Source organism: Onychostoma macrolepis, chromosome 05 (assembly GCF_012432095.1).
Source record: "Onychostoma macrolepis isolate SWU-2019 chromosome 05, ASM1243209v1, whole genome shotgun sequence".
NCBI classification, from domain to species: Eukaryota; Metazoa; Chordata; class Actinopteri; order Cypriniformes; family Cyprinidae; genus Onychostoma; species Onychostoma macrolepis.
The window spans coordinates 19,397,390-19,413,682 of NC_081159.1; the positions used below are offsets into that span (position 1 = coordinate 19,397,390).

The window sequence follows — 16,293 nt, forward strand, 5'->3', positions numbered from 1 at the left end:
GCACCACACATAATAATTCACTTCTTAGTATGAATACATTTTCTACAAAGTGAGAGTAAAGTGACATGTAAATGAAGAAAAACGGTTGCTTTTCCTGACCTTTGAGTTGCGCACAGAAGGAACTCTTATTGAATTAGGCAAATGTGATTCTGACATCACAAGACCAGACACAGGAGCAGCCCAGAGACTCAGGCTGGAGTCAGTTAAACAGACTAAAATAAGTGTTTTTAGTCCAATCCAAAGACGTATCTGCATCACTGGTGAGGTTTTTTCTTCTTCTGTAGGAATACATGAACACGGTGAGATATGCTATACATCTGTATTTGCCAGTAATGTGATTTCTGTTGTATTGTAAATCTCTCCGGGCTGAAAGCGTCTGCTAAAGACATACATACAGTATAAATGTAAATGTATTGGTGAATTAGTTGTATGGAGTAGATTTATTTTAAAAGTTATCTTGAAAACAATATTAACACCTTTTTATTTTTACAGAGAAAAAATTTAAGCATGAAATGCTATGTTGGACTGCATTTAGTTAAGATTATTTTGCATACAGTAGATAATAAAAAAATGCAGTGACTACTGATAGTTGTCATTTGAATAACAGTTTAGCAAATCCAAGTGTCTTATAGCTCAAATACAACCAGTGGGACAACCAGTTTAACACAGTCATGAGAAACAAATGAACTATACAGTACGGAAATTGTGTGCGTTGTTTATTCGAGCATTCAACTTTGTGCTCAACCTGCAAATTCATTCACAAATTCTTTTGGGTATAGGGCAATGGGGGAGCTGAACATAGAGAATCTGGTTTTATGGATGGCCCTTCTCCACTGCAAGCTGAGGCCATCAACCTCAAAATAACCTATTAGATTTACTGTGCAGTGCCTGTGCAATGACATAAGCATAAGCTCGCCATTCATCCAGCAGCCCAACCAGTTGGGCTTTACCTCTACAGCTGACATTCTCAGACAGAGTAAAGAGTCAACACAGCACACTGGACCCTTAAAATATCCCATCATGCTGAGAGGCACAAATAAGATGACATTTACTGATAATGTATAGCCATTTTCATTCATGTTTACACAGACAGACCCACATTCACAAGCTGTGTCATGTACCTCAAAATATGCTAAAGACTAGTCTACTTACTATAGGCCTTCTTGAAGACGTGAATTTATCCTCATTATTTGACTTTTTATGTCAAAGTAAAACATTGTGCTTTTTTAGTTTAGACAGCAGCATGAGGGCAGAGGAAAAAGGACATGCTTACACCTTATCATATGTTTATATTTGGGAGGCTATTTTAGATTATTCTTCCCACGAGATACACTGTGACACAACAGTCAGCTGAGCATTATGGATTGCTGCTTACTTTCAAACCACTGTGCAATGGAAGTTTTAGAAGGTCACTGATAAAGCCATGACCCTTATAGCCAGAGGTCACAGAGTTCAAATGACACTGCGATGGAAACGGATTGGTAGATGTGTCTATTTTATGGCAACAGGTCACTTTCTGAAAAAATGTTTTACATTTAGTATATATCAAAGTCAGAATAATTCAATTCCAAACAATAAAGAAGTGATTAATAAGTAAAAGATAATTAATAAATACTAAATTGTTAGTAAAAATAAATCAGTAGATCTAAACGCCTGTGCTGCTGGTTCTGTAAATCAATCCAAATATTTTTATGGAAATTTTTGTATATGCATATATTTATATATATATATATATATATATATAACAGTCATTTTAAATTGTAGTAATATTTCACAATATTACTGTTTTTTATGTATTTTTGATCAAATAAATGCAGCAGCATTAGAGACTTCTTTCATAAACATTTAAAGATCTTACGGACCCCAAACTTTTGAACTTTTTAAACTTTTGTTGTGTAGATCCATCCAACTTGGATGGAAACATAGCCACAGAGGTCAGAAGGTCTAGAGTGTTGTTGTCAAGAGCCGTAGGATATGTTTGGAGTCTGTGGGTTTTCCCCTTTCATGTCTAATGTGACCTTCGCACCTGGTAACTGATCTACTCTGCCAGTTGTCCGGTTCCCATTTTGGTTCTGTGACTCAGTATCCACATTGAGTGTCATTTAATTTTAGGCATTGCAACATTCCAGTTAGAAGTGATGTGAGAGGAACAAGAGAGAGCTTGAAATGGGCGGTGGCTCATCATAGATAAAGATATACGGTCTGTTCATAAACTCATGGGTGGGGATATGTGTTCTTCACAGGGGTGATGGGACAGAAACAGGACAAAGAGCTAGAAAAAGAAGACGTCCTGACCGGTGCCGTTAGTGATTATGAGATCTTAAACCAAAGCGAGGAGGAAACAGATTCCAAAAGCCCAGAAGAAATAGACCAGAATTTTGTTCGCTTGGACACCTCCATACTAGAGCCCTGTCAGGAACCAACAAGACCTAATGATAACACCACTGAGTCCTCTTTCAACCAGGGAGGAAAAAAGATCAGACAGAGTTATGACACGGATGTTTCGCAGAATGGCAGGACACCAAATCCTCAGCTGAGCCTGGCAGGAGGTCTAAGTGCCTCAGAATTCAAAACAGTCACAAGCGACGCAACCGCCACAGACATATTTACTGCTGTGGACCAGGAACGACCCGACAAAAGAGACAGAATGACCAACAAATCTCACCTCAAGGATACTCCAAACATGTTAGAAGGTTCCTGTCAAGTGGACTCAGCAGGTGATGGCGTGAGCATTGAGAAGAATGAGACACGGACGCTCTCTGACAGACACAACGGGATGACCAAGATGAGTGGTGATGCTGAAATAAAGAGGAGATTTTCTTTGGAAGCTGAGAATGCTGATTTACTTGAAACACAGCCATTCCAGGACAAAGATAAACATAAAATGCAGACCCTAAGTGGTGACAAAATTAGGAGAGGTTGTGACAAAGCTTGCAAAGAAAGTGCTGGAACTGTTCGAAACAAAGAAATTCCTGATGAGGACAGATTTGAGTATTTGGACAGAGCTGATTCTTTATGTCCATCATTCACTGGGCTCCACTCGAATTCAAGTCGCCCATGGCTTCAGAGTGCCAATAAGCAGGATAGTTTACAGGGAGACAAAAATATCAGTAGAGGTTTGTCAAGAAGAAGTGTTTTACAAGAACCCAGCGACGCCTCACAGACACCAAAAGCAACAAACTTCAGAAACGACCAAAGAAACCCAACTTTCCGTACACCATTGCTGGGAAAAGAAGAGACCGAATGGGGTGAAATCGAAGGTAAGGACAAAATCTTACATACTCCCTTTGACGAACCTTGTTTATTAAGATCTAGAGTGACAACATTCGACTCTGACACTGTTACTGAACCCACAAATCCAGACACAGCTCTAGTCCCGTTGAGGATTGAGGAGGACTTTGAACAAAACGTATTAAGCACATTCCGTCCAGATTTAAGCCAAAGCAATACTTTGTTTCACACTGAGAAGCAAAATGATGACAAAGGGGCATTCACTGTCATGGAAAAACACTCAACAGTCATGTCATCTGAGAGTTTAACTGAATCCAGTGCTAAAAACGTCCCTGTTAGCAATGCGCCTCACCCAGCCAAAAAGGGAGTGTGGGGAGCAGAAGCACCATGTGTGAAAAGAGACACTGAATCTGTTTATCAAAAAGCTGTTCAGTCGAGATCCACAGAAAGCAGGAAAGAATGCGATGGTCATCTTAATGGAAGGCATAATACTTCTTTACTTGAATTAGCAGGCAAAAATGGTCAAATTCGGAGCAAAAGAGTCTGTAATCCAAATATCTACAAACTGGATGACATGAACACAGAAACAGAGGCCAAAGAGAATTCATTCAGCGGTAAATGTTTGGATCGAATGATCGTAAATCATTTCAATTCTTTTTCTCACTCAGATTTTGATGCAGGTGACGGCGAAAGAGTCGCACAGACAGCTTCTCTGCAACAGGAAAAAGAGCCTCTCTATTTCACAGCTGTGATCACACCACCACTTCAGATTCATACATTTCCTGACCAGGAGGCGAGGAAGTCATCTGACGTCTCTCATTTGTACGTTCCTCATGCTGAAATACAGAGCATGATCCCTGACATCCTACCCACAGATGCTGAGACAGAGAAAAAGGCCAAAATCAAAGGACCACCACCACCTGTTCCAAAGAAACCAAAGAATCCCTTTAAAAAAGCCGCTGCCCGCAAGGAATCTGCTTCTCATTCCACAGAGGAGCCAAGCAAATATTCGGACCTACTGCTCAGAAATATTCAAATGGGCAGAAGGCAGGCGGTACTGCAGTCTGTTGAGGATTTTAATACGCATGCATCATGTCTTGATATGTCACCTTATTATACCGAGTCCCCATTCTACACGTGCTTGTCCTTAGAACCTGAGGCTGCCGATATTCCAAGATATTCTTTAGTCCCGTATGATGAAACTGTTGCACCTGACTGCGATAACTTGATAGAAACTGTCGATGATAAAGAACTAAAAGAAATGGATATGTCTCAGCTGAGACCGTTGTTAAAAAGAAAAGCAAAAATTAAGGGCCCACCACCACCTGTGCCGAAGAAGCCTCAAAATCCACTTGCTAAAGCAGACACTAAGAAAAACCAAGCAAGCAAAGACGTGGAACAGCCTTTGAAATATGGTAGACCTGACTCTGAATGCTACATGATGGACATGGAGGATGAAGAAGACTCTAAACCCACCGCAGTCCCAACTAGATATCCTTACGCCGCCTGTCGAATTCCAAGCAGTGATTCTTCTGCTTCAGAGGAAAACGAACTGTCCAGATACAGGCCCGTCTCTGAACTCATCAGAGACAGCAACAAAATCCAGGAGAAAGTGATACATCACAGCAGGACAAACATAATGAAAGCCAGGCCAGATGTGACTGTGGACAGCCAGAGTCTAAAAGTATCGCAGATGAAGACAGCCTTTGATGTACAAACATCTTCCCATAAAATGGAAAGAAGATCCTCGCCAAAGAAAGGTAAGCTGATTGCATTCCTAGTTTTCATTCAGTATATACCTGATAGGGTTATAGAGGATCTTGAAGAATGCGACACAGTGGGTTTCAGCATATAAAAATAAAAAACATATTTATATACATTAAGATTTTACTTAATATCAGAACACTAATGAAGTTAATAATAGTGTTATGACATTACTTAAATATGCTTAATGTAATAATTTACCTCATATAGTTTAATTCTCTTTTGTAAATAAGGATAAGAAATCATAAGATTAATTCTTTTATGATATTGGCAGTCATATTATTTAAAAGAAAAAATTAAAAACGAATGGCAAGAAAATTGGTGTATCTGTATGTGGACTGATGCATCACTGATGCTGCTTTGGAATAGTATAGCCTACATAAAAATGTATATATTCCAAATAATATATTAACAATTTGTTTTAGTGCAATATAAAAGCCAATTATTTAATTTTGTAAACAACATCTTGTGTTTATGTGTCAGAATTTTCTCACATGTTATACATTTTTCCTTATATAGTACATGAAAAGCCTGTAGGGTCATTCTGTGTCAAATCAACCAAATTTCTGAAATTTTCCCGGCTCAAATTTTTGATTTTGCTAATATTTTTTCTGAAGAAAGATAAACATGTATAGTGATGGTAGCCCAAATATTAAATGTCATGGATTAATATTTACTAAGTAATCCACTATTTTGAATAGGGGGGTCAAAATGGCAATTTTCACCTGAGATTCAGAGCCAAATTACAGGAGGTTAAAAATGACTTAAGAAAGATGGCAGTATCATGATGTTATTTTTACACAGAGATTAGTAGGTCTGTTAGTAAAGTATGTTGACTTTAGCAATCTTTGTTGAATTATGTGCCAATGGTGACCATTCAAAAATGGGGAAACAGCACTTTTCAAGTTTTTTCTCCAAAGTGTGCATGCCTGTAACTCAAAAAGTATTAAAGATATCTTAATGCCCTTTTAGATATTGGGTCTTAACAAACTTTCCTTTTGGCATCTTCATTTTTAAGGCCCTATATGGTTCGGTTCCAGAAATATTGGAATTTAAATATGGCTCCAAGAGTAAATTGTTAAAATGTACATATTTTCAGTGGTCAAAAATCAAATGTGGGTCAATTTGCAAAAATATGATACTTCTTTTCTGAGGAGGAATGTCTGAAGAACAAATAATGTTGAAACTAGAGATGTATCTTGTTTATTTCTGTCAAAGCAACTGCATTGAACATACCTGTCTGAGTGCCATAAATATTCTTTTTCTAAAGTCTGCATGCCTATAACTCAAAAAGTATTAAAGATATCACAATGTGATTTTAGTTCTAGATTTAATTCTAGTTCTTAATAAACTTTTTTTTTGGAATCTTCATTTTCAAGACCCTACATTGCTCAATCCCAGAGATATGGGGACCTCGATGAGGCTCCATTTTCAGATTGTTGAATGTTACCTATTTTAGTGGCTGAAAAGCAAATGTTGGTCACTCTGTATACAGCTGATACTTATTGTATTTAAAGCAGAATGTCTGAAGAATAAGTAATGTTGAAACTAGGAATGCATCTTGTTTCCCTCTATCAAAACAATATGCACAGGACATACCTGTCGGAGTGCTAAAATGCAATTGGAGTTGAGGGACATTATCTTTCTCTCAGTAGTCTATTCATAAGATTCTATATTTGAAGCAGTTTCAGGGATATTTGGAAGAAGGGATTTTGTTCATTTTAACAGCTTCTGAAGCTACCAAGAGTTTAAACACACAATATTGTAACATGTTTGAATCAAATACCACACCTCATAGGGAAAAGTCATTGCTTTTACCACACATTGCATTCACATCAATAAACCAAGATTTGCCTAACCTGGATTAATTATTAGAATTTATCATTTATAATGTGAGCATAGTCATAGTGTTAAAGGGCATATTTGGCATAATCACTGTTAATACCTCAAACATGTAAGATCTCTCGCACTTTAAATAATTAACACTGGGTTATTGTAAACCCCAGGTAAATGGGATCCTGGGTAATCTTATTTTACATTTCAACAATTAATCCTGATCATTCATAATCTGATGTGTCACACTGTACATTCCTAAACCCTGGGTTACTGTTATAATTTGCATTGTCAGCAGTGATGACTAGATAAACACAAAACTACATTTGGTGTGCAAATAAATAGGATTAAACATTTAAGGATTACAGGGCCTTAAAAATGAAACACTCAAACAAGTATGTCCTATACCATTTTTTTGATAGAGGGAAACTTTCCGAGGGAAAGTTTCAACATTACTTATTCTTCAGACATTCTGCTTTAAATACACTAAGTATCAGCTGTATACAAAGTGACCATGACCAACATTTGGTTTTCAAGCGCTGAAATGTAATATCCAACAATCTGAGAATGGAGCCTCATTGAGGTCCCCGTATCTCTGGGATTGAACAATGTAGGGCCTTGAAAATGAAGATTCCTAAAGAAAAGTTTATTAAGAACTAGAATCTAAAATCATATTGCGATATCTTTAATATTTCTTGAGTTATAGGCATGCAAACTTTAGAAAAAAAATATTTATGGCACTCAGACAGGTATGTTCAATGCAGTTGTTTTGACAGAACTAAACAAGTTTTTTTTTTGTTTTTCATTATTTGTTCTTCAGAAATTCCTCCTCAGAAAAGAAGTATCATATTTTTGCAAACTGACCCACATTTGGTTTTTGACCAATGAAAATATGTACATTTTAACAATTTACTCTTGAAGTTATATTCAAATTCCAACATCTCTGGAATCAAACCATATAGGGCCTTAAAAATGAAGATGCCAAAAAGAAATGTTTGTTAAGACCCAATATCTAAAAGGGCATCAAGATATCTTTTATGCTTCTTGAGTTACAGGCATGCAAACTTTGGAGAATAAAAACTTGAAAAGTGCTGTTTCCCCATTTTTTTGAATGGTCACCATTGGCACATAATGCAACAAAGATTGCTAAAGTGAACAGATTTTACTAACAGGCCTACCAATCTCTGTGTAAAAATAACATTATGATACTGCCATCTTTCTGAAGCCAATTTATCCCCTTGTAATTTGGCTCTGAATCTCAGGTGAAAATTGCCATTTTGACCCCCCTCTACAAAATAGTGGATTACTCAGTCAATATTCATCCATGACATATTCATCCAAAAGATATTTTGGCTTTCATCACTATACATGTCTGTCTTTCTTCAGAAAAAAATATTAGCAAAATCAAAAATTTGAGCCGGGGACCTCTGGTTGAGTTGACACGGAATGACCCTATAGCCGTCTTAATATTTTACAAAGGAGGTTCCTCAGATCATAATATCTGGGCTCGTTGATATCACAAAGTTTGAAAATCCCTACACCACACTGAAACAGAAAAATAAAGACTCCAAATTAGATTTTAGGGCACATTGCACTTTGTAACATAATCCAACATGAGCATGACTTCATCCTTTTTCACTCTTAACATAATTACTAGTCCTGTAACATTATCAGCTCTGTTGAAGGCAAAGCACAACCTGTTTATATGCACAAGATGGACAAGCTGCTTGGGATCAAGGTAGTGTTTGCAATGGAGAGATGCTCAGGGGTCTTTCCACTTATAAAATGACCTTACCAGTTAAACCACAGTGACCTGTCAGCCAGTATGGTACAGTTTGTACCATTACTTCTCATTCACACACAGAACTGATGTCCATGTAGGAGGACATGAGGAGGAGGGGAGGGGAGAGGAGAACAAGGGCGTTTTCTCCCGTTCATTCAGAATAAAGGAGAGGAGGGAAGCTATTGTGGCTAGCCGCAATTCACTGAGACAGTCACCAGCAGAACTGAATCTGTGAGAAAATAAATTAATGCTTTGAATTTGACGCTGTGAGAGACGTAGTACTGATAAAGGTAAGCGTTTTGCGTTTGGTCATATTAATGCAAGGCAGGTCAGTGGTGCAATAGCCTCTACTGGAATGCTAGCTCGATTTTAGCAAGCATCACTGATTTAAAACAAGCTCTGGAAACAGCTAGGACATAACCGAAAAAAAAAAAAAAAACTTGCGCTGGTGCATGTGCATTTGCAAGCGTTTTGGCTCATTTAGCGGAATGTGAGACAGCATCCAGCCTTTGAATTTCATGCATACGGCGAGATAAGCAGAAATAGTGAGATATTAATTGAAAGTTGACCATCATGACCTGTGCCGGGTAGATAGCACGCCTTCACTTCAAAGCGGCACGTCGCATTTCGCCAGCGCCTGCAAAGAAAAACACGCACGGCTCAAAACATGCTGCATATCTGATGCTTTTTCTGCTGTTTTCATTCATTTGGTCGGTTAGCGGTTAGCTCGTTTTCTCACACCAGCAGAAGCCTGCCCATCTATCGATTATGTCATGGTTTTTCATTCTCACTCTTGCACTATAGGCGAATATCTTATCTTTCTCTCATTCGTACATATGTTTTCTCTTTTACTGTATATCTTAATTGATCTTTTAGTAGATTGTTAGTGGTGTGTGGGTTTTTTTTTCGCTGGGATGCTCATCATCATCAATAACGCAGCCCGGCCATTAAACACACACACACTCACACACACCGCCATACATCTGACCTATTTCCAAAAGCACATCCATGACTTTATTGCGATGACTACGTTTTACTCTCACAAACACAGCTGTTTGGAATCGTTTTTGTTTATTATTAGTGTTATTAATGGTGGTAGCTGTTATTTATGAAGACACCGCCATCAATCAGGGCCCTAGCAGTTCATATCAACCAGTGCTTCAGATAATGCACATAATGCATTAATAAAGGCGACTCAAATATAACCAGTGATTATTCATGTATAATTATGAACATCAGTTTGTTTTTCAGTGTATTATACCCGTTGGTATATATATGCTGGCTGTGTCTCAAAATCTGCCTAACTAGCATTTTTTGGCATCTCACTGTTGATATGTGCATCATTTTTGGGCATCTTTGGTGTTTGTTGCTTATTAAGAAATGCTGTCTTTTTGGCAACTCGTTATGATTTGATCTTTTAGGAATTTACTATATTAATATTTATTGTTTATTTATTAATGAGGATAAAAGAAAGATACTTTTATCCTGGTTAATAAATAAACAATACAAATTTATATCTGTTCAAGAAAGAGAATGTTTACTTTTATAGGCTAGCTTAGATGCATGAAATTTTTACTAAAATATGTGACCCTGGACCACAAAACCAGTCATAAGTAGCACGGGTATATTTGTAGCAATAGCCAACAATACATTGTATGGGTCAAAATGATAGATTTCTCTTTTATGCCAAAAATCATTAGGATATTAAGTAAAAATCATGTTCCATGAAGATATTTTGTAAACTTCCAACCGTAAATATATAAAAACTTAATTTTTGATTAGTAATATGCATTGCTAAGAACTTAATTTGGACAACTTTAAAGGCGATTTTCTCAATATTTTGATATTTTTGCACCATCTGATTCCATATTTTCAAATAGTTGCAGCTCAGTCAAATATTGTCTTATCCTAACAAATTATACGTCAATGGAAAGTTTATTTATTCAGATTTCAGATGATGTATAAATCAGCAAATGTACCCTTATGACTGGTTTTGTGGTCCAGGGTCACATATTTGCTTCAGCAAAAGTACTTGTTACAGTATGAACTAATAAAAAATCTAATATAGGTCACTTTATTACTGTAATTAATTACTTATTACTTATTTAGTCATTTAAATATTCAGTCCTTAGAACATGGTTTTCTCATATGAAGATGAATGAATTCACACACAAAACTGCATTTGACTTCTCCCCTTGTCTTTTAAGGAGAAATGCATATACAGGGTGAAATGGAAAACTGATTCCCAGTGCTCTCTAGCTGACCGCTCATCTTACCTTAATATGATACACTGTCAATATTAAGTCTGAAAGCAAAAGAAAAACATTGAACATCTACCATTAAGAATGTGTTATACTGCAAAATATAACAGTCGGGTATTTAAATATGAAATAAATAAAGTACTATTGTAAATACATTTCTTTTTTAATCATTACAAGTAGCTAGACCACAACATTTCTCTTCTCTTGTGTTTTCAGAAATGATCAGACGAGTGGTACGACAGAGCAAATTTCGTCATGTGTTTGGTCAGGCGGTGAAGAATGACCAGTGCTATGATGACATTAGGGTTTCGCGGGTTACCTGGGACAGTGCCTTTTGTGCAGTAAACCCCAAATTTGTTGCTATTATTGTGGAGGCCAGTGGGGGTGGAGCTTTCCTCGTTCTGCCTCTGCAAAAGGTAAGGGATAACTGCATATATGCTCACTCCGCATTTATGCAGTTAGTAATCTGAATAAGCGTAGTTGGTCAGAATGATGCAAGATGAGACGTAAATCCATGCTCTCTGTTTCCTGTTTCCAGACGGGTCGTATTGACAAGGCCTACCCCACTGTTTGTGGTCACACGGGCCCTGTGCTGGACATCGACTGGTGCCCGAACAATGATCATGTCATTGCCAGCGGCTCTGAAGATTGTACAGTAATGGTACGTTCAGCTCCTTCACTACATCCTCTTTTATAGAGATCCGATAGAGTGATTATTATGAAAATATTTGCATTTTTGTCACACAGGTGTGGCAGATCCCTGAGAACGGCCTCACCGCACCTCTTTCTGAGCCAGTCGTGGTGTTAGAGGGTCACTCCAAGAGAGTGGGCATCGTGACGTGGCATCCAACAGCCCGTAATGTTCTACTAAGTGCAGGTAAGAGATTTTTTGATTTTAACATCAAAAACATGTTATGTTGCGTGACTGAATGATCAAAAACCAATTTTGTCTTTCCTCCTCTGTCAGGATGCGATAATCTCATCATCATTTGGAACGTGGGCACAGGAGAAGCTCTGATCAACCTGGAGGACATGCATCCGGATGTGATCTTCAGCGTCTGCTGGAGTCGCAACGGCAGCCTCATTTGCACTGCGTGCAAGGATAAGAAAGTGCGCGTTATCGATCCACGCAAGGGAAAGATCACTGCGGTAAGTGAAAACATCTCGGAATTACATTGAGGACTCTTTATTTCCACAGTTCTTTGTGTCTCACTGGCATTGATGATCACAGGAGAAGGATAAGGCCCATGAGGGGGCGCGGCCCATGAGAGCCATCTTTCTGGCTGATGGAAACATCTTCACCACCGGTTTCAGTCGTATGAGTGAGCGGCAGCTAGCCTTATGGAATCCAGTAAGGCAAAATAAACACAAAATTTTTTTTTTTTTTTTTTTTTAACACATTTTCATTAAATATTTTGATGTTCCTCTCTTTAAGAAAAACATGGAGGACCCGATATCAGTGCATGAAATGGACACCAGCAATGGAGTGTTGCTTCCATTCTATGACCCTGACACTAATGTAGTCTACCTGTGTGGAAAGGTGAGCAAGTTTTTATGTGACCCAGAAAAAATGAGTTCAGCTATATTGTATTAATAATTAATGCTGTACATCTTTATTTTTGTGTTTTTAGCATTTTAATTAAGGTTATGTTAATATAACGAAATTTGAATAATTTGGGGCCCCCCTAGAAATTGGGAACCACTGGCTTTGCCTCAATAGTGTGATGCATTACAACACACACAGCGTGTATATATAGTATGTATATTTTAATACAACTGTAATCTTGTTTTCTGTTTAAGGGTGACAGCAGTATCCGTTATTTCGAGATCACAGACGAGGCACCGTATGTGCACTACCTCAACACGTTTTCCAGCAAGGAGCCCCAAAGAGGCATGGGCTACATGCCTAAAAGAGGCCTCGATGTCAACAAGTGTGAGATAGCCAGGTATGCACGACTTGCACAGGTGTTTCTTTAAAGTGTAATTTTTGAAAAGCGAAAACAGACACAGCAAGTGTTTGTGGCCTTAGATTCATTCAGATTCTCTGAAGTGTTTGAGGGGCTTATGGCCATGTCAGAATCTAGATATTTTCGAGAAACTAAATTGACTTCTGGCCAGCATTGTTGCGATTATGGCTCTCAGCTAGGTTGATTTTATTTCTCCAGTAGGGGGAGTCATTAGTCTGTCATTGACTATAAAATCTAATGTGATGGCAATGTAGCTTTGGTTTCATGCTGTGGCTCCTAAAGGTCAATGAAATGCTATGATCACTGTAAGGAGGGATCATTAATTTTATGATTCATTCTGTCATAAGGGTGTACGTTTTGTGTTTAATCTTTGTCGGAAACTGATATATCTATAATATTTTTTATTATGTTGTATTATAATGTACATAAAAAGTTATATATAAATATAATTGTTTATAATTATAAAAAAATTGTTTTTTATTTTGTATTTATTTTAAAATGTAATCTATTCCTGTGATGGCAAAGATGAATTTTCAGCAGCCATTACTCCAGTGACACACGATCCTTCAGAAATCATTCCAATATGCTGATTTTGTGCATACATTTACATATAAATGTATCATAAAACAGTTGTGCTGCTTATTATTATTTAAAATTTTTAGGATCCTTTGATGACTAAAAAGTTCAAAAGAACAGCATTTATTTGAAAAAAGAAATCTTTTATAACATTGTAAATGGAAAAAGTAAAAACATTATAAACATTTTTTAGATTAAGATTGTGCTTATTACATAACGCCAATAACATGTCTGTTGTTTCTCACAGGTTTTATAAACTTCATGAGAGAAAGTGTGAGCCAATTATCATGACTGTTCCTAGAAAGGTACTTTTCACTGTATTTCACTGTATATTGAAACAATGATTATTAATATTAATGTTCAGTTGATAAGTTTTTATTTGTTTTGTGTTTAGCTTTTCAAGCAAAGCTCAATCAAAGTGTGATTTAACTGTCATTAACTGATGAAGAAAAGGGAAGGCACTTGGTTTCAATTAACATTTCAGAGAAAACAAACAGCATGAATCCAAAATACTCATTACGGCATTTCCTGTCTCTTCGGTTTTTGGCAGTCAGACCTCTTTCAGGACGACCTCTATCCGGACACAGCAGGTCCAGACCCAGCGCTAGAGGCCGAGGAGTGGTTTGAAGGCAAGAATGGCGAACCGATCCTGATCTCGCTCAAACACGGTTATGTTCCGGGCAAGAACCGCGACCTCAAAGTAGTCAAGAAAAATTTGCTGGATAACAAAGCACCCAAGAAGGTGGAGGAGCCAGCAACTCCCCAGAAACCTGCCTCTCCTCAGCTAACCAGAGTAAGGATGATGCTTCATTGACTCTTTCTTATTTTTCCCACACATAATTGGCACTAAAACACATTTTCCTATTTCTTTATTCTGCTTCGCAGAAGAATGAAGTGAAGTTAGAGGAGCTGCTGCGAGAAGTCAAGTCCCTTAGAGATCTGGTCACGCTGCAGGACAGGAGAATCGCCAAACTGGAAGAGCAAGTGGCTAAAGTGGCAATCTAAGACACTGGCGGGGGTGTGAGCCATAGTTTTCAGTATGGAGAAGGAGAGATTCAGTTGGGCAGGGGGGGTCAGTCACTGCCAAAATTTCTCAATTTGACTCGATCATTCCGCTTGGTGTTTCTCACAAGGACAACTTCAAGCAACATTCCAAGATGGACTTTTACTTTTTGTCAAGTCTCCCCCAAGCATTCGCATAGCGGAAGCAAAGTTGTGGCAATGAATGCTCACTGGTTTTAATTGATGTTTTACATTTTGTTAAAACTTTTCTTACTTCTTTTGTTATTGTAACATTGTTTCCATGAGTATTCTGATATTAACCGGTATGTTACAGAGTGTCGTTGTATATACACATCAGTATTTCTCTTTCCTTTTTTGTTGTGCTGTCAAATTTGAGGTGAATCAGTCACCTCTCCTTTAATTTCTACTTTTATATGTTTTTCCCAGTTGTAGATAGTGGCTTATTGAAAAACGAGACATACTGTTCAAAGTGGGACATCAGCAGAAAAGGCAGAACTGTGTGGATATGATCGTAAATTATAAGGATATGATTTAGTGAAATGTTCATAACCATTCAAATTCAACGTTTAGGATTCATCGGGAGTTAATTGGAAATTCAGTCCAAATAATGTCCCTTGTGATGATCACGATCACTGGAGTATTAATTCATTTCCTCCATTGGCTGCTTTGAGATCATCATCATCATCATTGATTATAAAGCATCCAACAACAGGGTTTTTCAAAAATATAACACAGTCAGTTACAGTATATCCAAAAGCAATAACTTCATGTTGCAGAATGAATGTGAACGTAAACCTAAACCTGTTAGACTTCGGCAAGTATTGTTGAAAATGCATTTCTCATGCGTATTCTTCATAAATCAAAAACTTACCGTAGTAATTATGAAATTACTGTTGCACCTCAGGAAATCAATCACTCTGAAGTCAGAAACATTGGATGCTCAACACTTTTCATTTGCATGAGGTTTTTGCCACAGAAATAGTACCTTATTTTGATTAGGAAATGGCTATTTTTTTTTGCTGTCATTATCCATGTTCTCCAGTTTGTCCCCACTTTTGAATTATTCTCATGTTACAAAATATTGGACTGACACATGCTCTGATAAGTGAACTTGGCTTTAAGAGGCAGTGGCTACCTGCGAGCTCTTCTGATGTACATGTACTGTAAATGTATTGGTGCCTCTATGTGTGTTTCTGGTTTTAGACAGACCTCCTCAGTTGACCACTGCTGGAGGACAACATCCATGAAAATCAGCACTTATCTGTGTCCTAAACAGTCTTGTGCATGCATTCCAAACTTCACCTAAAATAAAAAAAGGTTGGCTCTACAATAAATCTTTTCATTCATAATTCTTCATAAAGTCTGCAGTCGGTTTCTTGTTTGTAGGACGGTTTACAATGACTAACCAAAATGTGGTCATGTTTACAAATATAAAAAGTCGTTGCTATATGGCTGGCTTGAATACTTGGTTATGATTAGTTAATCATGTCATTTATTGGTCAGATATTTCCTAATATTCTCCATCATTCGTGACAATGCTGTACATCAGTCCGCTCTTTCAGGGAACAGAAATATCTTGTGACGCTATTATTGACTGTAGTGAAAATGACCTCAGAGGACTTAATAATTATTTTTGTCATAGTTTTGTATATTGTAATGACTTTAAAATAATATACATAGGTAAAATTATTTTAAAATTCCAACTCAAAGCTGTATTGTATGCTCACATATATATTTATTTACTGAGTAGCTGGTCATTAATAATAAACCCCTTTCGGGGTGATGCAAGACACCTACATTATCCCAAGACCCCTTTATTTGCTGTCTGTTCACAGCAAGGTTTATTATTCTGCAG

General features: G+C 37.4%; 1 protein-coding gene across 5 annotated transcripts; it reads left to right on the top strand.

Moving 5' to 3' along the window:
* Positions 1-2,149: 2,149 nt before the first annotated feature.
* Positions 2,150-15,781, top strand: coro1cb (coronin, actin binding protein, 1Cb). Of its 5 annotated transcripts, XM_058776161.1 has the most exons (12): positions 2,158-3,260; positions 3,900-4,991; positions 11,089-11,288; positions 11,411-11,533; positions 11,620-11,749; positions 11,840-12,021; positions 12,104-12,223; positions 12,308-12,412; positions 12,673-12,818; positions 13,663-13,720; positions 13,966-14,208; positions 14,301-15,781. In XM_058776161.1, exons 1-12 carry the CDS (start codon positions 2,249-2,251, stop codon positions 14,418-14,420), a joined length of 3,531 nt encoding a protein of 1,176 aa, XP_058632144.1. In that variant the 5' UTR covers positions 2,158-2,248; the 3' UTR covers positions 14,421-15,781. The 5 variants fall into 5 exon arrangements, with proteins under 5 accessions (XP_058632143.1, XP_058632144.1, XP_058632145.1 ...); XM_058776160.1 differs by having other exon boundaries at positions 2,150-4,991; XM_058776162.1 differs by lacking the exons at positions 2,158-3,260; positions 3,900-4,991 and adding an exon at positions 8,689-8,901.
* Positions 15,782-16,293: the final 512 nt, after the last annotated feature.

Bases quoted from the DNA above. Each gene is read 5' to 3' on its own strand.
- coro1cb (XM_058776160.1), top strand. From the start codon at position 2,249: ATGGGACAGAAACAGGACAAAGAGCTAGAAAAAGAAGACGTCCTGACC. The intron at 11,534-11,619 runs GTACGTTCAGCT...TTTGTCACACAG, and splicing joins CTGAAGATTGTACAGTAATG to GTGTGGCAGATCCCTGAGAA. The intron at 13,721-13,965 runs GTACTTTTCACT...GGTTTTTGGCAG, and splicing joins TCATGACTGTTCCTAGAAAG to TCAGACCTCTTTCAGGACGA.